The 23,644-nt window shown below is 48.5% G+C and overlaps 1 protein-coding gene across 4 annotated transcripts in view; it reads left to right on the forward strand.

Annotated features, from left to right (window-relative positions):
• Positions 1-21,099, forward strand: part of LOC119958200 (signal transducer and activator of transcription 5B-like) — a 233,156-nt gene extending 212,057 nt beyond the window's left edge. For 2 of the 4 annotated variants that reach the window (XM_038786582.1, XM_038786578.1), the window contains 4 exons: positions 1,483-1,540; positions 10,783-10,908; positions 17,178-17,252; positions 20,906-21,049. In XM_038786582.1, the coding sequence (XP_038642510.1) occupies positions 1,483-1,540; positions 10,783-10,908; positions 17,178-17,252; positions 20,906-21,002 (356 nt within the window). In that variant the 3' untranslated portion in view covers positions 21,003-21,049. Of the gene's footprint in view, positions 1-1,482; positions 1,541-10,782; positions 10,909-17,177; positions 17,253-20,905 lie in introns of all 4 variants that reach the window. The other 2 variants (XM_038786577.1, XM_038786579.1) reach the window with 2 other exon arrangements.
• The last annotated feature ends 2,545 nt before the right edge of the window (positions 21,100-23,644 follow it).

Genomic DNA, 23,644 nt, shown 5'->3' on the forward strand with positions numbered 1-23,644 from the left:
GTTACCCGTTGATGAACTCTCAGTGAACTGCAGGCTGTCTCTGGACAAGGGTATTTATACAGCAGCACAACGGAGAGGAGTCGTGGACGGAGCCAAGGGTGGAGCCCTGTACAAGCTCCTGAGCATTCCCAAAGCTACTCCCCCTAGTGGTTGGATAACGCTACTGCGCTTACAAAGCTATAGTGTGAATTATCATGTTACATACACCACACACTGTTTCTCTCTGTCTCTGTGTCTCTCTCTCTGTCTCTGTCTCTGTCTCTCTTTGTCTCAGTTTCTCTGGCTCTGTCTCTCGCTGGCTCTCTCGCTCTGTTTCTGTCTCTGTCTCTCTCTGCCTCTCCTTCTCTGGCTCTGTCTCCCTCTCTGGCTCTGTCTCCCCCTCTCTCTGTCTCCCCCTCTCTCTGTCTCCCCCTCTCTCTGTCTCCCCCTCTGTCTCTCTCTCCCCCTCTGTCTCTCTCTCCCCCTCTGTCTCTCTCTCGCGCTCTGTCTCTCTCTCGCGCTCTGTCTCTCTCTCGCGCTCTGTCTCTCTCTCGCGCTCTGTCTCTCTCTCGCGCTCTGTCTCTCTCTCGCGCTCTGTCTCTCTCTCGCGCTCTGCCCCCTCTCTCTCGCGCTCTGCCTCTCTCTCGCGCTCTGCCTCTCTCTCGCGCTCTGCCTCTCTCTCGCGCTCTGCCTCTCTCTCGCGCTCTGCCTCTCTCTCGCGCTCTGCCTCTCTCTCGCGCTCTGCCTCTCTCTCGCGGGCTCTGCCTCTCTCTCGCTGGCTCTGCCTCTCTCTCGCTGGCTCTGCCTCTCTCTCGCTGGCTCTGCCTCTGTCTCGCTGGCTCTCTCTCTCTCTCTCATAAACCTGAAATAATCTGCAGAGAGAGTAGACAAGCTTACCCGTGAAAACCACCTCAAACCTAGAAGGAAGAAGTACCAAAACGAAAGCTTGAACTCCAAGATAGTCCGTTACATAATTCTGTCAGTTTAATTATAATACTGTACATAATAATAGATTCTTTTTTGTTAAAGTTACAAATCTGGTGACTGCAGTTTATTGGGCTCGGCCAAGGGCTTCACATTCTCTAAAATAACATCTAATTTGACTTGTGTTGTGACTACCGGACGAGTGGGGCTGGAATTGACCGCACACTGGCCCAGGGTGTTGTGACAAATGATATTGCCAACTGATGTTTTGCAAGGTTTAGAGCTAAGGCAGGTAAATGGAGCTGAAATTCAGGTGAACCATGTTCTAATTGAATGACAGAACTGATGTGAGGGGCTGAATGGGTGACTTTCTTTCCTGTGTTCCAAAATTAATTTGAATTTCTTCTGAGTAAGCCACACAGCGTCAACTGTGTGAATATCATCCCTCCCTGACCACATTATCCCGAACAACACTCATCAATATTTAATGAAAAATGTTTGGAAGCCAGTTGGTTTTTGTTCTTGGAAATATTCAGGGGAACAACCAGCAAAGAATCTAATTTGTTTTATTTTCCACAGAGGAAGTGAAGGGGAAAGATGGGTATCTCCATGCTGGAGTAAAGACCACAGTGAATGGGTAAGTGAGCACAGACACATGGGGCCTACACCCATGAAGGCCTGTTACCTGAATATGCACTTGTGAGCGATAGCTTAATCTACTGGGAGTGCTGGGTACACTTCCCATAGTTTTCTGTTTCTTAACTTTAACTGACATCTATCAACCATTCACCTCTCCTGACTAAACTCATATTTACAGTCACCTCCTCAACCCTACCATCTCCTATGGTCTCAATCGCTCACAAAGGAATCTCTGACCACTTTCCTTCATCACCCTCCTCCGACTGCCCTTCCTTCTGTTTCTGGTCCTATAATGAACTCTTCCCTGCAGGTCACTTGACGTCTTTGGCCATCCTTTGATTCTGTTGCAGCTATCCACTTAATAAACTGCTCCCTCGCCTCAGTCTTTGACCTTGCCCCTGATAATATAGGGGAGGCTGTGGTGTAGTGGTTATTGTCACTTAGGGACCCAAGTTTGAATTTCGCCATGACAAATTCGAATAAATATCTGGAATTAAAAGTTTAATGATCACCATTGTCGATTCTCGTAAAAATAAACATCTGGTTCACTAATGTCCTTTAGGGAAGGAAATCTGCCGTCCTTACCCGGTCTGGCCTACACGTGACTCCAGACCCACAGCAATGTGGCTGAATCTTAAATGCCCTTGGAAATGGCCAAGGAAATCACTCCGTTGTATCAAATCCACTACAGAGTCTAAAAGGAAAGAAAGCAGGCGGACCACCCGGCATTGACCTAAGCCCTGGGAATGATGACTGTGGACCCAGCCCTGTCGACCCTACAATGTCCTCCTTACTAACATCAGGGGGCTTGTGCCAAAGTTGGTAGAGCTGTCTTTGGAGGCCATTTCGGAGACATGGATAGAGCAGGGCGAGGAATGGTTGTTGCAGGTGCCGGGGTTTAGATATTTCAGTAAGCTCAGGGAAGGTGGTAAGAGAGGGGGAGGGGTGGCATTGTTAGTCAAGGACAGTATTACGGTGGCTGAGAGGACATTTGATGAGGACTCGAATACTGAGGTAGTATGGGCTGAGTTAAGAAACAGGAAAGGAGAGGTCACCCTGTTAGGACTTTTATATAGGCCTCTGAAAGTTCCAGAGATGTCGAGGAAAGGATTGCAAAGATGATTCTGGATAGGAGCGAAAATAACAGGGTAGTTGTTATGGGGGACTTTAACTTTCCAAATATTGACTGGAAACACTATAGTTCGAGTACTTTAGATGGATCCGTTTTTGTCCAATGTGTGCAGGAGGGTTTCCTGATTCAGTATGTAGATAGGCCAACAAGAGGTGAGGCCATATTGGATTTGGTACTGGGTAATGAACCAGGACAAGTGTCAGATTTGGAGGTAGGTGAGCACTTTGGTGATAGTGACCACAATTCGATTACGTTTACTTTAGCGATGGAAAGGGATAGGTATATACCGCAGGGCAAGAGTTATTGCTGGGGGAAAGGCAATTATGATGCGATGAGGCAAGACTTAGGATGCATCGGCTGAGAGGAAAACTGCAGGGGATGGACACAATGGAAATGTGGAGCTTGTTCAAGGAACAGCTACTGCGTGTCCTTGATAAGTATGTACCTGTCAGGCAGGGAGGAAGTGGTCGAGTAAGGGAACCATGGTTTACTAAAGCAGTTGAAACACTTGTCAAGAGGAAGAAGGAGGCTTATGTGAAGATGAGATGTGATGGTTCAGTTGGGTCGCTTGAGAGTTACAAGTTAGCTAGGAAGGCTCTAAAGAGAGAGCTAAGAAGAGCCAGGAGGGGACATGAGAAGTCTTTGGCAGGTAGGATCACGGATAACCTGAAAGCTTTCTATAGATATGTGAGGAATAAAAGACTGACTAGGGTAAGAGTAGGGCCAGTCAAGGACAGTAGTGGGAAGTTGTGCGTGGAGTCCGAGGAGATAGGAGAGGTGCTAAATGAGTATTTTTTTGTCCGTATTCACACAGGAAAAAGACAGTGTTGTCGAGGAGAATACTGAGATACAGGCTACTAGACTAGAAGGGCTCGAGGTTCATAAGGAGGAGGTGTTAGCGATTCTGGAAAGTGTGAAAATAGATAAGTCCCCTGGGCCGGATGGGATTTATCCTAGGATTCTCTGGGAAGCTAGGGAGGAGATTGCTGAGCCTTTGGCTTTGATCTTTAAGTCATCTTTGTCTACAGGAATAGTGCCAGAGGGCTGGAGGATAGCAAATGTTGTCCCCTTGTACAAGAAGGGGAGTAGAGACAACCCCGGTAACTATAGACCAGTGAGCCTTACTTCTGTTGTGGGCAAAGTCTTGGAAAGGTTTATAAGAGATAGGACGTATAATCATCTGGAAAGGAATAATTTGATTAGAGATAGTCAACACGGTTTTGTGAAGGGTAGGTCGTGCCTCACAAACCTTATTGAGTTCTTTGAGAAGGTGACCAAACAGGTGGATGAGGGTAAAGCAGTTGATGTGGTGTATATGGATTTCAGTAAAGCGTTTGATAAGGTTCCCCACGGTAGGCTATTGCAGAAAATACGGAGGCATGGGATTCAGGGATTTAGCAGTTTGGATCAGAAATTGGCGAGCTGGAAGAAGACAAAGGGTTGATGGGAAATGTTCAGACTGGAGTCCAGTTACTAGTGGTGTGCCACAAGGATCTGTTTTGGGGCCGCTGCTGTTGTCATTTTTATAAATGACCTGGAGGAGGGTGTAGAAGGTTGGGTGAGTAAATTTGCAGATGACACTAAAGTTGGTGGAGTTGTGGACAGTGCAGAAGGATGTTACAAGTTGCAGAGGGACATAGATAAGCTGCAGAGCTGGGCTGACAGGTGGCAAATGGAGTTTAATGCAGAAAAGTGTGAGGTGATTCATTTTGGAAGGAATAACAGAAAGGCAGAGTACTGGGCTAATGGTAAGATTCTTGGTAGTGTGGATGAGCAGAGAGATCTCGGTGTCCATGTCCAATAATCCCTGAAAGTTGCCACCCAGGTTGAGAGGGTTGTTAAGAAGGCGTACGGTGTGTTAGCTTTTATTGGTAGAGGGATTGAGTTTCGAAGCCATGAGGTCATGTTGCAGCTGTGCAAAACTGTGGTGCGGCTGCATTTGGAGTATTGCGTGTGGTTCTGGTCACCACATTATAGGAAGGATGTGGAAGCATTGGAAAGGAGATTTACCAGGATGTTGCCTGGTATGGAGGGACGATCTTACGAGAAAAGGCTGAGGGACTTGAGGCTGTTTTCGTTAGAGAGGAGAAGGTTAAGAGGTGACTTAATTGAGGCATACAAGATGATCAGAGGATTAGATAGGGTGGACAGTGAGAGCCTTTTTCCTCGGATGGTGATGTCCAGCACGAGGGGACATAGCTTTAAATTGAGGGGAGATAGATATAGGACAGATGTCAGAGGTAGGTTCTTTACTCAGAGAGTAGTAAGGGCGTGTAATGCCCTGCCTGCAACAGTAGTGGACTCGGCAACACTAAACGCATTCAAATGGTCATTGGATAGGCATATGGATGATAAGGGAATAGTGTAGAGGGACTTTAGAGGGGTTTCACAGGACGGCGCAACATCGAGGGCCGAAGGGCCTGTACTACGCTGTAATGTTCTATGTCTCTCAGATAGCTCAGCAACAGCCTGACATAGTTATACTCACAGAATCATACCTTACAGACAATGCCTCAGACACCACTATCACAATTCCTGGGTATGTCCTGTCTCACCAGCAGGAGTGGTGGCACAGTGATATAGAGTCGGGAGGGAGTTGGCCTGGGTCCTCAACATCGACTCTGGACCCCATGAAGTCTCATGGCTTCAGGTTAAACATGGGCAAGGAAACCTCCTGCTGATTACCACGTACCGGCCACCATCAGCTGATGAATCAGCTCTCCTCCATGTTGAACACCACTTGGAGGAAGCACTGAGGGTGGCAAGGGCACAGAATGTACTCTGGGTCGGGGACTTCAATGTCCATCACCAAGGGTGGCTTGGTGGTACCACCACAGACCGAGCTGGCCGGGTCCTAAAGGACATAGATGCTCGACTGCGTTGTGAAGCAACCAACAAAAGGGAAAAACATACTAGACCTCACTAACCTGCCTGCTGCAGATCCTTCTGTCCATGGCAGTATTGGTAGGAGTGACAAAGTCCCGTTTTCACATTGAGAATACTGTCCATTGTGCTGTGTGGCACTACCATCGTGCTGTGTGGCACTACCATCGTGCTGTGTGGCACTACCATCGTGCTGTGTGGCACTACCGTCGTGCTGTGTGGCACTACCATCGTGCTGTGTGGCACTACCATCGTGCTGTGTGGCACTACCGTCGTGCTGTGTGGCACTACCGTCGTGCTGTGTGGCACTACCGTCGTGCTGTGTGGCACTACCGTCGTGCTGTGTGGCACTACCGTCGTGCTGTGTGGCACTACCGTCGTGCTGTGTGGCACTACCGTCGTGCTGTGTGGCACTACCGTCGTGCTGTGTGGCACTACCGTCGTGCTGTGTGGCACTACCGTCGTGCTGTGTGGCACTACCGTCGTGCTGTGTGGCACTACCGTCGTGCTGTGTGGCACTACCGTCGTGCTGTGTGGCACTACCGTCGTGCTGTGTGGCACTACCGTCGTGCTGTGTGGCACTACCGTCGTGCTGTGTGGCACTACCGTCGTGCTGTGTGGCACTACCGTCGTGCTGTGTGGCACTACCGTCGTGCTGTGTGGCACTACCGTCGTGCTGTGTGGCACTACCGTCGTGCTGTGTGGCACTACCGTCGTGCTGTGTGGCACTACCGTCGTGCTGTGTGGCACTACCGTCGTGCTGTGTGGCACTACCGTCGTGCTGTGTGGCACTACCGTCGTGCTGTGTGGCACTACCGTCGTGCTGTGTGGCACTACCGTCGTGCTGTGTGGCACTACCGTCGTGCTGTGTGGCACTACCACCGTGCTGTGTGGCACTACCACCGTGCTGTGTGGCACTACCACCGTGCTGTGTGGCACTACCATCGTGCTGTGTGGCACTACCACCGTGCTGTGTGGCACTACCACCGTGCTAAATGGGATAGACTTCGAACAGATCTAGCAACTCCAGACTGGGCATCCATGAGGCGCTGTGGGCCATCAGCAGCAGAATTGTAGTCAGCCACAATCTGTAACCTCATGATCCGGCATATCCCCCACTCTACCATTCCCACCAAGCCAGGGCATCAGCTCTGGTTGAGGTGTAATGGAATTAAAAGTCTATTGATGACCATGAAACTATCATCGATTGTTGTAAAAACCCATCTGGTTCACTAATGTCCTTTAGGGAAGGAAATCTGCCGACCTTACCTAGTCTGGCCTACATGTGACTCCAGATCCACAGCAATGTGGTTGACTTTGAATTGCCCTCTGAAATGGCTGAGCAAACCACTCCGTTGAAGGGCAACGAGGGATAGGCAACACCCTCATCCTCATAAATGAACTTTTTTAAAACCCGCAGCCTTCTGAATTCCATGCAATGCAAGCTGAGTTTATAAAAATTGTACTCTTAATTTAACCAAGAGTACACTGAAAGATGGTAGACACCATGGGCTGGATTCTCCGATTCTGAGGGTATGTCCCCACACCGGCATGGGAACGGTGGCGTTTTCAGAAGAAATGGTGTAATGGGCACCAATTCCCTGTTTTCTCGGGGGCTAGAGCACCCGGCTCTAGCTGCCGATATGGCCTGGAGAATTGCCGGGTCCGTGGCCGCGCATGCGCAGGGCGGCGGCCCACAGCAGTCGCGCCATGCTACATGGCGGAAGTCGCTCGCGGACTCTGCCCGTGAAATAGTGCCCCCCCCTTTGGCCGGCTCGCACACCCCAAACCACCCCCCACACAGGCCCCAGCCCCTAATAAAGTCCTCCCCTGCCCGCGGATCGGCCCTCACCCGATTGTGGCGGTGCTGGATAGAGTCCGCAGCCGCCACGCAGAGTTCCCAAAGGATGAGACCACTCGTGATCCACGCCGTCGGGAACTTGACCTTCGGAGGGGGCGGAGCATTGTGAAAGCGGCGCCACCGCCCCCGTTTCGGTCGGGAACTTTGGTTCTCTGCCTGATCGCCATCGGCGCCTGGAGAATCCAGCCCCATGTGTTAGAACTCCAGATAGCCAATTCATATACGCTAACATGTGAGTTTAGGAGCAGGAGGAGGCCCCTCTAGTCTGCTCTGCTGTTCAATAAGAGCATGGTTGCTCTGAAAGCTCCTGGGCAGGATTCTCCGCCCCGCCGCACCACATTTCTGCCCCGACCCGCCGGCAGGATTCCCCGTTACGCCGGCGGGATTCTCCGTTACGCCGGCGGGATTCTCCGTTACGCCGGCGGGATTCTCCGTTACACCGGCGGGATTCTCCGTTACGCCGGCAGGATTCTCCGTTACGCCGGCAGGATTCCCCGTTACGCCGGCGGGATTCTCCGTTACGCCGGCAGGATTCTCCGTTACGCCGGCAGGATTCCCCGTTACGCCGGCGGGATTCTCCGTTACGCCGGCGGGATTCTCCGTTACGCCGGCGGGATTCTCCGTTACACCGGCGGGATTCTCCGTTACGTCGGCAGGATTCCCCGTTACGCCGGCGGGATTCTCCGTTACGTCGGCGGGATTCTCCGTTACGCCGGCGGGATTCTCCGTTACACCGGCGGGATTCTCCGTTACGCCGGCGGGATTCTCCGTTACGCCGGCGGGATTCTCCGTTACGCCGGCGGGATTCTCCGTTACGCCGGTGGGATTTTCCGTTACGCCGGCAGGATTCCCCGTTACGCCGGCGGGATTCTCCGTTACGCCGGCGGGATTCTCCGTTACACCGGCGGGATTCTCCGTTACGCCGGCAGGATTCCCCGTTACGCCGGCGGGATTCTCCGTTACGCCGGCAGGATTCCCCGTTACGCCGGCGGGATTCTCCGTTACGCCGGCGGGATTCTCCATTACACCGGCAGGATTCCCCGTTACACCGGCGGGATTCCCCGTTACACCGGCGGGATTCTCCGTTACGCCGGCAGGATTCCCCGTTACGCCGGCGGGATTCTCCGTTACGCCGGCGGGATTCTCCGTTACGCCGGCGGGATTCTCCGTTACGCCGGCGGGATTCCCCGTTACGCCGGCGGGATTCCCCGTTACGCCGGCGGGATTCTCCGTTACGCCGGCAGGATTCCCCGTTACGCCGGCAGGATTCTCCGTTACGCCGGCGGGATTCTCCGTTACACCGGCGGGATTCTCCGTTACGTCGGCAGGATTCCCCGTTACGCCGGCGGGATTCTCCGTTACGCCGGCAGGATTCCCCGTTACGCCGGCGGGATTCTCCGTTACGCCGGCAGGATTCTCCGTTACGCCGGCGGGATTCTCCGTTACGCCGGCGGGATTCTCCGTTACGCCGGCAGGATTCCCCGTTACGCCGGCGGGATTCTCCGTTACGCCGGCAGGATTCTCCGTTACGCCGGCCGGTCAATGGGGTTTCCCATTGTGGGGCAGCCCTACACCGTCGGGAAACCCCTGGGCTCCGGCAAAACGGAAAATCCCGCCCCCTGTCTGCTCCCAATAACTTTGCACTCCTTGTTTATCTAAAATATATCTAGCTCGGCCTTAAACATATTCAGAGACTGTGCTTCCAGTGCCTCATGAGTTCCAGCGACTCATGAGAGAAAAGTTTTCTTATCTTTGTTTTAAATGGGTGACCCCTTTTTTTTTTAAATAGTGACCCCCCCCCCCCCCCCCCCCCCCCCCTGTCCCCGTCCCAGTTCTAGATCCTCCCATAAGAGGCCATGAAGGATAGAATCCCGGAGCCTAGACTTTATGCACTAAGGGACACATGTATACCTAATGTATAACTCCAAATCCACAGCTGCTTTTTCAGTCTGCTCTTCTAAATGAGCTTTTTGGTGCTAAGTGGTTGACACTGTTGCTTCACAGCTCCAGGGTCCCGGGTTCAATTCCCGACTTGGGTCACTGTCTGTGCGGAGTCTGCGCATTCTCCCCGTGTCTGCGTGGGTTTCCTCCAGGTGCTCCGGTTTCCTCCCACAAGTCCCGAAAGACGATTGGTTAGGTGAATTGGACATTCTGAATTCTCCCTCTGTGACAAGAACAGGTGCCGGAATGTGGCGACTAGGAGCTTTTCACAGTAACTTCATTACAGTGTTAATGTAAGCCTACTTGTGACAATAATAAAATTTAGGTTAGTAGAAGCTTTCGAAAAGGTGCAAAGGAGATTTACCAGGATGTTGCCTGGAATGGAGAGTAGGTCATACGAGGAAAGGTTGAGGGTGCTGGGCCTTTTCTCATTAGAACGGAGAAGGATGAGGGGCGACTTGATAGAGGTTTATAAGATGATCAGGGGAATAGATAGAGTAGACAGTCAGAGACTTTTTCCCCGGGTGGAACACACCATTACAAGGGGACATAAATTTAAGATAAATGGTGGAAGATATAGGGGGGATGTCAGAGGTAGGTTTTTTACCCAGAGAGTAGTGGGGGCATGGAATGCACTGCCTGTGGAAGTAGTTGAGTCGGAAACGTTAGGGACCTTCAAGCGGCTATTGGATAGGTACATGGATTAGGGTAGAATAATGGAGTGTAGGTTAACTTCTTAAGGGCAGCACGGTAGCATTGTGGATAGCACAATTGCTTCACAGCTCCAGGGTCCCAAGTTCGATTTCGACTTGGGTCACTGTCTGTGTGGAGTCTGCACATCCTCCCCGTGTGTGCGTGGGTTTCCTCCGGGTGCTCCGGTTTCCTCCCACAGTCCAAAGATGTGCAGGTTGGGTGGATTGGCCATGAAAAATTGTCCAAAATTCTATGATTAACCTAGGACAAAAGTTCGGCGCAACATCGTGGGCCGAAGGGCCTGTTCTGTGCTGTATTTCTCTATCTATCTATCTAAATGAGTACAGCCGAGTCTCTGATTAATATTTACTCCTCAGTCAAACTGATCGACCATGTAGAAGATTAAAGCTGGGTTCTATGTGATTCAAGGCGGTAATATAACCTGGAGGTTCAAGCGACTGTTAGAAATAACTATCAATAGCATCATCTGAACTCTTCAATGAAATGACTGCCTCTTAATCACTCCAAGGCTGTTCATTATTCTTCTCAGTTGTAAGCTTGCCTGAGGTGTAGTTAACAGCAAGGTGTAACTTATATCATCTCCACTTTGCTTGGTTGCACAGTGCTGTCTATCACACTGCAATTCAGGACGCGTCTTCTGGCTCTTTTGGTTGGGTCAGTGGTCAGATACAGTGTGCAAAATGCTCAGAGTTTTTACATTTTATTTCAGTGAACAAACACAAGTGGTGGCACAACACATGGTCCCCTCGCCAGTGCCGCAGTCTTGTGTTGTGCGCGCTATGCCTGAAATGGCAGGATGGCCGCAGGGGACATGCAGTAACATCAGCTATGATAGGTAAGTGGAAAAGTTGTTTTTAATAACCAACATTAAAATGGGGTATATCAAATTTCTGTTCCCTCTACATGTATTTTTAATAATTCGTTACCCTTTCCGTGCTAACTCTCGCCGCCCTCTTCTTCCTTCCCCTCAAACTAAATCACTCTCCCACTTGCAGTGGTGTCTGCTACCTTGCCATCATTTTTCGGTGTCATAATATATATTTTTTAAATTTAGAATACCCAATTCATTTTTTTCCAATTAAGGGGCAAGTTAGCGTGGCCAACCCACCTACTCTGCACATTTTTGGGTTGTGGGGGCGAAACCCATGCAAACACGGGGAGAACGTGCAAACTCCACACGGACAGTGACCGGGATCGAACCTGGGACCTCGGCGCCTTGAGGCAGCTGGACTGTCCTGGGCGTGATAATCTGCGGGGATAGTTTTCTCCTGTTCCTGAGGGATGAGTCCAGCCTCCAGTTTATTAATGGTCGGCCGCAGGGCAGCCACTCTCGCCCCACACCACCCTCAAAACCCTGACCTTTTAGCCGGATGGTGGAGAGGGAAGAGGTACGGAGATTCTGGTGCTCCAAATTCAATATGAAATAAGACCAGATCGCAGAGAGCTGCGTCACTTTTGGTAGCTATGTGAGGATTGGTATATGACATTGGTAAAAGTGCAGGATCTGTTACAGTATATAGTTTTGTGTGATTGTTCAGCAGAGGATATTTTCTATTTAATAGCGATCTTTGCTTACAAATTACCCACTGTCATCAGTGGGGCAGCACAGTGGTTAGCACTGCTGCCTCAGAGCGCCAGTGACCCGGGTTCAATTCCGAACTCGGGTGACTGTGTGGAGTTTGCACTTTCTCCCCGTGTCTGCGTGGGTTTCCTCCGGGTGCTCCGGTTTCCCCCCACAGTCCAAGGATGTGCAGGTTAGGTGGATTGGCCATGATAAATTGCCCTTAGTGTCCAGGGTAGGTAGGGGTACGGGGATAGGGTGGGGGAGTGGGCCTAGGTAGGGTGCTCGTTCACTGGGTCGGTGCGGACTCGATGGGCTGAATGGCCTTCTGCATTCTAGAAATTCAAAATTCTTCTAAAAGTTCTAAATCACCTTTTTATGGTTTCATTAAATCACAGCCAGGTTAAAATATATATCTCTTATGTTCAAACAGGGGCGATGCTACAATTACCTCTTCCATTTTATTACCTCCCAATATGGAGTTCAATCCAGGCAAATGCGAGGTGATGCATTTTGGAAGATCTAACTCAAGAGCAGACTATATGGTCAATGGAAAAGCCCTGGGGAAAATTGATGTACAGAGAGATCTTGGAGTTCAGGTCCATTGTACCCTGAAGGTGGCAACGCAGGTTGATAGAGTGTCAAGAAGGCATACAGCATGCTTGCCTTCATCGGACGGGGTATTGACTACAAGAGTCGGCAGGTCATGTTACAATTGTATAGGACTTTGGTTAGGCCACATTTGGAATACTGCGTGCAGTTCTGGTCGCCACATTACCAGAAGGATGTGGATGCTTTGGAGAGGGTGCAGAGGAGGTTCACCAAGATGTTGCCTGGTATGGAGGGTGCTAGCTATGAAGAAAGGTTGAGTAGATTAGGATTGTTTTCATTGGAAAGATGGAGGTTGAGGGGGGACCTGATTGAGGTCTACAAAATTATGAGAGGTATGGACAGGGTGGATAGCAACAAGCTTTTTCCAAGAGTGGGGGTGTCAATTACAAGGGGTCACGATTTCAAGGTGAGAGGGGGAAAGTTTAAGGGAGATGTGCGTGGAAAGTTTTTTACGCAGAGGGTGGTGGGTGCCTGGAACGCTTTACCAGCGGAGGTGGTAGAGGCGGGCACGATAGCATCATTTAAGATGCATCTGGACAGATATATGAGCGGGCGGGGAACAGAGGGAAGTAGATCCTTGGAAAATAGGAGACAGGTTTAGATAAATGATCTGGATCGGCGCAGGCTGGGAGGGCCGAAGGGCCTGTTCCTGTGCTGTAATTTTCTTTGTTCTATAATATGATGCCAACCATGAGTCAGGATGAAGACTTTCCAAACGCAATTCAGTGGTCAGTTTTGTTTCCAAAGCTTTTCCAAAACCTTTGCCTATGACAGTATTGGATTAAGTTTTATTTTTCCACTGTTAAGAACCTTGAATCGCACTTAAGAACTTTATATAACTTTGCTATTTTCCTCTGTAGTCCTGCCTGATTAGTCATTGAGGCCATGACCTCATTTTAACCTTGTGTTCCATTTCCTTCTGTGCGCCTCTGCCAGATTTTTGTCGGTGAAGGAAGATGTTTATTGGGGGCGTGCCTCTCCCTCCAATTGCCTGCACTTACCTTTGTTGGCATACAAAACAGAGCTAATTACTTCACTTTTAATGCCCCTCATCATCTCTTTGGATGCTCCAGCATCATTGTCCAATTTTTGTTGGCAAGGTAGGCATGTCTTGGCACCAGAAATCCTGCCTCTTGACTCGGGAAAATGGGTTGGGCAGCTGAGTTGGAGGGACAGCAGAAATTTTCCCTGCCAGCACTTAACTCAAATAAGGTAATCAAGTCCCGTGGTTTTGACTCATTGCCTGCTAATATTCTTATGAAAGTGGTTCTGCAATACATCATAGGCTGATTTGGGGCAGCACGGTGGCCTAGTGGTTAGCACAACTGCCTCACGGCGCTGAGGTCCCAGGTTCGATCCCGGCTCTGGGTCACTGTCTGTGTGGAGTTTGCACATTCTCCCCGTGTCTGCGTGGGTTTCGCCCCCACAACCCTAAAAAAATGTGCAGAGTAGGTGGATTGGCCACGCTAAATTGCCCCTTAATTGGAAAAAATAATTGGGTAATCTAAATTTATTTTTTTTAAAATCATAGGCTGATTTGGGGCGGTACGGTGGCGCAGTGGTTAGCACTGCTGTCTCACGGCACCGAGGACCCAGGTTCGATCCCGGCTCTGGGTCACTGTGTGGAGTTTGCACATTCTCCCCGTGTCTGTGTGTGTTTCACCCCCCCTCAAAAGATGTGCAGGTTAGGTCGATTGGCCACGCTAAATTGCCCCTTAATTTGGAGAGAAAAAAGAATTGGGTACTCTGAATTTGTTTTTAAAAAAGGCTGATTTGAATTTGTCCTGATATTGCAAGGCAGATTAAGTGCACTGTCAGGAATGTGGAAACATAGTTTGTGCAAGATCACCCATCATGCTTAAAAGTTGCATTAGTTTCCTGCCACAGAGCTTCCCAAATGTCAGCACTAGGTTGCACAGGCTAACATTATTGGGCAGTGCATACAGACCAAGATCCCAGCTCATCTGCAAGCAGAGCAAAATATTGGCATATAGTGTCAGGATTGCAGCTGAGAGAGTTTTTTCCCGCAATGCTTATTGGAAACTAATCTCATGATCCTATTGCCTCCAGGGGCATCTCAAATATAAGCATGAGTCTAGAAAATAGTTGGCACCATGCCCATTTGAAAGACCACATGAGCGCCCACAAATTCCGCAATGGAAGTGGACCACCCTCCATGCTGGTAAAAGCCAAATACAAAAATAGGCGTCAATAGCCCATGATTGAAACAGGCATTTAGTCCCCTTGTAAAATCAGTGATTCTCAAAAGAACAACTGGAGGCCACTAATAAAAATATTGCGGAGTAGGTTCTTTGCAGTCTCGAGGACTGTTAGCTGCTCCCCATTCCAGCAGTGGCCTGACATTTCCATGTGCCTCACCAAATGAGCTTAAATGAGACACAAGGCCCAATGGATCTATCTGTTCCATGGCAGGACTGTTCCCTGTACCCCGTACCCAGTTTACACCTGTAGTCTGACTCTGTCCAATTTAACCACTCTGGTGTCAAAAGAGTTAAAGGTTCTATAGTGGATTTCTCTTTCCCCTCCCCTTCCAGATAATTTAACAATAAAACATAACTTCTTATAACTTTTGAACACTCGCTAAAAGGTGACTGGTCTTCTGACCGGAACTGCCGTGTTTCGCAGGTTAGCTTTAGAAACATAACTTGTTGTTCAGCCTTTCTACTTTCCCCTCTCCCTTCTGCCGCCACTGCTTATTGACTCAAATTGTTGCATTTATCATTACATCATGCTTTTTGCTCAATTTCCATTAACTTTCTTATAAGAACATTTTTGTTTAATCAGTGTTTGATCATTTAAGGTGACTTTCTGCGACATGTTCAGGATGCTTTGGAAAAGCACAGTTGAAATTCTGTGTTGCTCTTGAGCTGCCTGTGATATTCTTTGCATCCAATTTCCTCCCCTCCTCGTCTTATTGGGACACAATTTTGTAGATGCACAAAGTGCACTGATAACTTACCCATTGTGGCTACTCTTCATGTAAGAGCCAAGACTGTCAATGCCATCAAGTGCCATAGGGGCTGGTTTATCACAGGGCTAAAGAGCTGTCTTTGAAAGCAGACCAAGGGAAGCCAGCAGCACGGTTCAATTCCCGTACCAGCCTCCCCGGACAGGCGCCAGAATGTGGTGACGAGGGGCTTTTCACAGTAACTTAATTTGAAGCCTACTCGTGACAATAAGCCATTTTCATTTCTTTTTTTCATTTTCAAGTGTGGAGAAGAACATATTAGGCCCTGCCGTCCTCACTCAATGCAGGTACACTATCCTGCAGGGTTCACTTGAACTCTCAAGCCTGTGATCAACTAACGTACACGCTAATTATCAATCCTGAAACTCTCCTGATATTGTATGGCTCAATATCACACGATACTACAACCACTGAGAAACCAGGGGAACACAATGCCTCTCAAAGAACAAAGAAAAGTACAGCACAGGAACAGGCCCTTCGGCCCTCCAAGCCTGCACCGACCATGCTGCCCGTCTAAACTAGAACCTTCTACACTTCCTGGGTCCGTATCCCTCTATTCCCATCCTATTCATGTATTTGTCAAGATGCCCCTTAAATGTCACTATGGTCCCGGCTTCCACCACCTCCTCCGGCAGCGAGTTCCAGGCACCCACTACCCTCTGTGGGGAAAACAAAACTTGCCTCGTACATCTCCTCTAAACCTTGCCCCTCGCACCTTTAACCTATGCCCCCTAGTAATTGACCCCTCTATCCTGGGAAAAAGCCTCTGACTATCAACTCTGTCTATGCCCCTCATAATTTTGTAGACCTCTATCAGCCCCTCAACCTCAATGTTCCAGTGAAAACAAACCGAGTTTATTCAACATCTCCTCATAGCTAATGCCCTCCATACCAGGCAACATCCTGGTAAATCTCTTCTGCACCCTCTCTAAAGCCCCCACATCCTTCTGGTAGTGTGGCGACCAGAATTGAACACTATACTCCAATTGTGGCCTAACTAAGGTTCTATACAGCTGCAACATGACTTGCCAATTCTTATACTCAATGCCCCGGCCAATGAAGGCAAGCATGCCGTATGCCTTCTTGACCTTCTCCACCTGTGTTGCCCCTTTCAGTGACCTGTGGGCCTGTACACCTAGATCTCTCTGACTGTCAATACACTTGAGGGTTCTACCATTCACTGTATATGCCCTACCTGTATTAAGCCTTCCCAAATGCATTACCTCACATTTATCCAGATTAAACTCCATCTGCCATCTCTCCACCCAAGTCGCTGGTTTAGCATACTGGGCTAAATCGCTGGCTTTTAAAGCAGACCAAGGCAGGCCAGCAGCACGGTTCAATTCCCATACCAGCCTCCCCGAACAGGCGCCGGAATGTGGCGACTAGGGGCTTTTCACAGTAACTTCATTTGAAGCCTACTTGTGACAATAAGCGATTTTCATTTCATTTATTTTCAAGTCTCCAAACAATCTAAATCCTGCTGTATCCTCAGACAGTCCTCATCGCTATCTGCAATTCCACCAACCTCTGTGTCGTCTGCAAACTTACTAATCAGACCAGTTACATTTTCCTCCAAATCATTTAAATATACTACGAACAGCAAAGGTCCCAGCACTGATCCCTGCGGAACACCACTAGTCACAGCCCTCCAATCAGAGAAGCACCCTTCCATTGCTACTCTCTGCCTTCTATGACTGAGCCAGTTCTGTATCCACCTTGCCAGCTCACCCCTGATCCCGTGCCAAATATCATGAACTCAGTGTGGTTAACACATGCTTAATAGTTGATATGCAGTGCCATAATGAATTGCAGCATTTTTGAAGATTAAGTATACTCTCTCCACAGCTTTGCTTCTGTGCCCCAGCTCCATATTGTTCATATCCATGTAATGCAGTCTTGTTACATGAACTGACCATTTCTTTTTCTTTGGGAAAAACAGCCATCTCATAAATCCATTTGGAACTGAGAATGATATGGAAGTGACCTTTGGAGATGATCAAGAGTTTGAAAGAGGGTAAGCCAGGTTAATGGATTTGCTTTTTTGTTGTAGGTAAGATCCCCACCACCGACGCACAGTGGCAGCAGTGTGTACCATCTACAAGATGCACTGCAGCAACTCACCAAGGTTCCTTAGGCAGCACCTTCCAAACCCATGACCGTTACCACCTAGAAGGACAAAGGCAGCAGCAGGTGCTTCAGAACATCGCCACCTGCAGGTTCGCCAAGTCTCTCACACTTGGAAACATATTGTCGCTGTGTCAGAATCCCGCAAGTCCCTTCCTAAAGCACTGTAGGTGTACCTACACCACACGGACTGCAGTAGTTCAAGGCGGCAGCTCATCACCACCATCTCAAGGGCAATTGGGGAATGGCAATAAATGTTTGCCTCGATAGCAACAGCCACACCCGGTGAATGATTTTTTAAAAAAGGACACAAAGTATTGTAAGTTAGGACAATAAAACATGAGCGCACATCGTGTATTGAGTCATACTTGAGTAGGGACTGCAGCAGTTCAAGAAGGCAGGTTACCACCACCTTCTGAAGGGCAACTAGGGATGGGCAATAAATACTGGCTTAACCAGCGACACCCACATCCCGTAAATACATTTTTTTAAGGTCAGAAGGTTCTGAGCTGTTCCAGGACTTGAGCAAATATTCTAAGCTGACCTTTCAATGCAATACTAAGGGAATGAGAATGCTTAAAATAGATTTTATGGCACTTTTAATTTATTAATATATATTATTGTAGTTTATCATTTTTACAGATAACACAAACTTTCAAAACACAAACTGGTACAGTACAGAACAAGTATAGAACCGAGAAAGAAAGGATAATTTCAGAACTACGGTCCTTGGTAACTAGTGCCTCTAATTACATAGCAGATCAATCAGAGTGGGGGGGAAAGAGAATAAAGCCAGACAAGCATGGCAGAATGACATATCAAGAAGTTTATGTATAGCGAGATCAAAACTTGCAATATGACTCACAGAAAACCTTGTAGGAGCCTGTAAATTTGAGATGGATCCCACACTTTGCGGAATGCATCTGATTTAGAATGCAGTACAGAAGTCAGGAATTCCATAGGAATACAATCCATAACTATTTTATATCAGATTGGAATCGAATGATACTTGTCACTGATTCAGGAGTAGGGGATATTTGTCCAAGCTGCAAAAGTTAGGATGCTATGCCGCCTTTTTTCATTAGCGTCAATAATTCTCCTTTCTAGAAGACCCCGAATTAAGACATAAGACATAGGAGCAGAATTAGGCCACTCGGCCCATTGAGTCCACTCCACCATTCAATCATGGCTGATATTTTCTCATCCCCATTCTCCTGCCTTCTCCCCATAATCTCTGATCCCCTTATTAATCAAGAGCCTATCTATCTCTGTCTTAAAGACACTCAGTGATTTGGCCTCCACAGCCTTCTGCGGCAAAGAGTTCCACAGATTCACCACCCTCTGGCTGAAGAAATTCCTCCTCATCTCTGTTTTAAAGAATCGTCCCTTTAGTCTGAGATGGTATCCTCTGGTTCTAGTTTTTCCTCCAAGTGGAAGCATCCTCTCCACGTCCACTCTATCCAGGCCTCGCAGTATCCTGTAAATTTCAATAAGATCCCCCCTCATCCTTCTAAACTCCCAACAAGTACAGACCCAGAGTCCTCAAAAGTTCCTCATACAACAAGTTCTTCATTCCAGGGATCATTCTTGTGAACCTCCTCTGGACCCTTTCCAAGGCCAGCACATCGTTTCTTAGATTCCTTATCATACTCCAAATGGGGTCTGACCAGAGCCTTATACAGCCTCAGAAGTACATCCCTGGTCTTGTATTCTAGCCCATAAATGCTAACATTGCATTTGCCTCCTTAACTGCCGACTGAACCTGCACATTAACCTTAAGATAATCGTGAATAAGGACTCCCAAGTCTCTTTGTGCTTCTGCTTTCCGAAGCATTGCCCCATTTTGAAAATAGTCAATGCCTAAATTCTTCCTTCCAAAGTGGATAACCTCACACTTTTCCACATTGTATTTCATTTGCCACTTCATTGCCCACTCTCCTTTTATTAAAATTTAGAGTACCCAATTAATTTTTTCCAATTAAGGGGCTATTTAGCGTGGCCAATCCATCTACCCTGCACATCTTTGGGTTGTGGGGGCAAAACCCACGCAACACGTAGAGAATATGCAAACTCCACACGGACAGTGACCCAGAGCCAGGATCGAACCTGGGACCTCGGTGCCGTGAGACTGCAGTGCTGCCACGGTGCTGCCCCTATTGCCCACTCTCCTCGTTTGTCCACGTCCTTCTACTGCTCCCTTGCTTCCTCAATACTACTAAATTAGGAATAAAGGATTAAACTCCAAGGCCATGCCAAATATCCTCTAGTTCCTTAACTACACCAGAACAATAGGATTGAATTTTGACACAGGACCGTACGCCGTGTATATAATCATCCTCAACTACCAGGCACTTTGGTGATTTGGCAGGATCAAACATGTGTCTCAAACACAGTGTGAGAGACAAGCAGTGCAGTGTCTTTAACTGGGTCTCCTTCATTCTGATCCATACTGGCATAGCCTTGGACTTTGTAAAATTAATCTTAGAACCGGAGAAGGTGCTAAATCTATCTACCAAGTCAATAATAGCAGGAACCAAAATGTCCGGCTTCAATACAAACAGCAATACATAAAGTATGATCTTATGCTGCTTCCAACCACAGTGCAGTCCAAATATCAAAGGATCTTGTCTAATGGCCTTCGCCAAAGACTCTATAGCCAATATGAATAGCAAGGGGAATAAGGAGCAGCCCTGCCTTGTTCCTCGCTGAAGGCCAATATTCTCAAGACCTATCATCATTCATGAGCACTGCTGCCAAGGGCCTCTGACATAGCATCTGTATCCACTTAACATATTCCTCTTCCAACCCAAATCTCCGCACCATATAAAACAAGGCTGCTCCCTTTCATCACCATATTTCTTAGATTCCTCGGCAATTTTTCTCCAACACTCACCAAAAATCTTTCCGGGACATACTATGGAGAAATAACTTGCAGACTAGACCAGTATGTGTCGAGTAAACAGGATAAAGGAAGGATTTTTAAAACAGAGTAGCACCAGGGCCCATGCTGCTGTTCTCGCGCCCACATCTCGTGGTCCTCCTGCACTTTTATTTTTTGTTTCTCTCTGTGGATGAAGCCCTTTCAGATCCAGTGATTCCCCAAAAACCACTTGTGCAGAAGAAGAACAGCAAAATACTATAGATGCCAGACATCAAAACAAAGTGCTGGAGAAACTCATCAGGTGTGGCAGCATCTGTGGAGATTCCAATATGACTCCATTCAGAACCTCTGCATTGCTGGCAACCACATTGTTCAAAACTCACATGCGAGCCGTGCACTCCACTCAACTTTGACCTAAGCTTTTAGCCGAAGAACAGCCCAACCCTATTATTATGCAGTGTCACTCAAATACCCACAACTTTGTGAGAGCCTCATTGCATCTTGTGATTCAACGTTACTTTACATAGTTCAGGATTATTTCTTAATTTCAATGGTAAATATGACTTGTAAGTGGTATAACTACTTTGAAAATCTTACTACATTACTCCATTTTTAGAAGCATCAGTATCACATCTTGATTTTTTTTTCTGTGTCTCCCTTAGTGTGGAAAGCATTCCTGTACCCTCCGAGGTGGAGCTCAATGCACTGCTGAACATGAACACAGTGGATATGTCTCTCGTGAATTCGACCGAGTTTTGAAATGTCTCGGTGTTTAGGAAAGAGCAGTCTCAAATGCCAAGTTATGCATGAAAAATAGCTCAATTGTGTCAGTTGTTGAGCTTTGAACTAAAACAAAGACAAAGGAGAAAACAAAGAAAAGTACAGCACAGGAACAGGCCCTTCGGCCCTCCAAGCCTGTGCCGACCATGCTGCCCGTCGAAACTAAAATCTTCTACACTTCCTGGGTCCGTATCCCTCTATTCCCATCCTATTCATGTATTTGTCAAGATGCCCCTTAAATGTCACTATCGTCCCTGCTTCCACCACCTCCTCCGGCAGCGAGTTCCAGGCACCCACTACCCTCTGTGTAAAAAAAACGTGCCTCGTACATCTACTCTAAACCTTGCCCCTCACACCTAGGGCGGTATTCTGTGACCTACTGCCGGGTCGGAGAATCGCCGGGAGGCAGCATGAATCATGCCGGATTCTCCGGCACGGAGATTTGGCGGGGACGGGAATTGCACCGCGCCAATCAGCGGCTGCTCGCAGCGGCCACCCCCCCCCCCCAGCGATTCTCCAGCCCGCAATGGGCAGAAGTCCCGCCCGTTCTATGCAGGTCCTGCCGGCGTAGATTGGAGTAGGTCCCTTACCGGCGGAACCTGGCGGCCCAGGCGGGGTGGGGGGGCATGGGGGCGATCTGGCCCCGGGGGGTGCCCCCACAGTGGCCTGGCCCGCGAGTGGGGCCCACCGGCTGGCATGGTGCCAAAGGCCTTCCACGCCGGCCGGCGGGGCGCAAACCACTCCGCCGCCGGCCTAGATCCTCCGCACCTTTGGGGCGGCCCGACGCCGGAGTAGTTCCCGCTACTCTACTGCGCCATTTCTACCTGCTCCGCCGATTTCCAGGAGAATCCCGCCCCTTAAACCTATGCCCCCTAGGATTTGACCCCTCTACCCTGGGAATAAGCCTCTGACTATCCACTTTGTCTATGCCCCTCATTATTTTGTAGACCTCTATCAGCCCCTCAACCTCCGTCGTTCCAGTGAGAACAAACCGAGTTTATTCAACCTCTCCTCATAGTTAATGCCCTCCATACCAGGCAACATCCTGGTAAATCTCTTCTGCACCCAGTGTGCCGACCAGAATTGAACATTATACTCCAAGTGTGGCCTAACTAAGGTTCTATACAGCTGCAACATGACTTGCCAATTCTTATACTCAATGCCCCGGCCAATGAAGGCAAGCATGCCGTATGCCTTCTTGACTACCTTCTCCACCTGTGTTGCCCCTTTCAGTGACCTGTACACCTAGATTTCTCTGACTTTCAATACTCGAGGGTTCTACCATTCCCTGTATATTCCCTACCTGCATTAGACCTTCCAAAATGAATTACCTCACATTTGTCCGGATTAAACTCCATCTGCCATCTCTCCGCCCAAGTCTCCAAACAATCTAAATCCTGCTGTATCCTCTGACAGTCCTCATCGCTATCCGCAATTCCACCAACTTCTGTGTCGTCTGCAAACTTGCTAATCAGACAAGTTACATTTTCCTCCAAATCATTTATATATACTACGAACAGCAAAGGTCCCAGCACTGATCCCTGCGGAACACCACTAGTCACAGCCCTCCAATTAGAAAAGCACCCTTCCATTGCTACTCTCTGCCTTCTATGACCTAGCCAGTTCTGTATCCACCTTGCCAGCTCACCCCTGATCCCGTGTGACTTCACCTTTTGTACCAGTCTGCCATGAGGCACCTTGTCAAAGGCCTTACTGAAGTCCATATAGACAACATCCACTGCCCTACCTGCAGCAATCATCTTTGTGACCTCTTCGAAAAACTCTATCAAGTTTGTGAGACACGACCTTCCCTTCACAAAACCATGCTGCCTCTCGCTAATACGTCCATTTGCTTCCAAATGGGAGTAGATCCTGTCTCGAAGAATTCTCTCCAGTAATTTCCCTACCACTGACGTAAGGCTCACCAGCCAGTAGTTCCCTGGATTATCCTTGCCACCCTTCTTAAACAAAAGGAACAACAGTGGCTATTCTCCAGTCCTCTGGGACATCACCTGAAGACAGTGAGGATCCAAAGATTTCTGTCAAGGCCTCAGCAATTTCCTCTCTAGCCTCCTTCAGTATTCTGGGGTAGATCCCATCAGGCCCTGGGGACTTATCTACCTTAATATTTTTCAAGACACCCACCACCTCGTCTGTTTGGATCTCAATGTGACCCAGGCTAGGGCAGCACGGTGGCGTAGTGGGTTAGCCCTGTTGCCTCACGGCGCCAAGGTCCCAGGTTCAATCCCGGCTCTGGGTCACTGTCTGTGTGGAGTTTGCACATTCTCCCCGTGTTTGCGTGGGTTTCACCCCCACAACCCAAAGATGTGCAAGGTAGGCGGATTGAACACGCTAAAATTGCCCCTTAATTAGAAAAAAAATGAATTGGGTACTCTAAATTTAAAAAAAAAAAATGTGACCCAGGCCTACCTACCCTTCTCTAGACTCAACATCCACCAATTCCTTCTCTTTGGTGAATACTGATGCAAAGTATTCATTTAGTACCGTGCCCATTTCCTCTGGCTCCACACATTGATTCCCTCGCCTGTCCTTCAGTGGGCCAACCCTTTCCCTGGCTACCCTCTTGCTTTTTATGTACGCGTAAAAAGCCTTGGGATTTT

Source organism: Scyliorhinus canicula, chromosome 28, assembly GCF_902713615.1.
Source record: "Scyliorhinus canicula chromosome 28, sScyCan1.1, whole genome shotgun sequence".
Taxonomy (NCBI): Eukaryota; Metazoa; Chordata; class Chondrichthyes; order Carcharhiniformes; family Scyliorhinidae; genus Scyliorhinus; species Scyliorhinus canicula.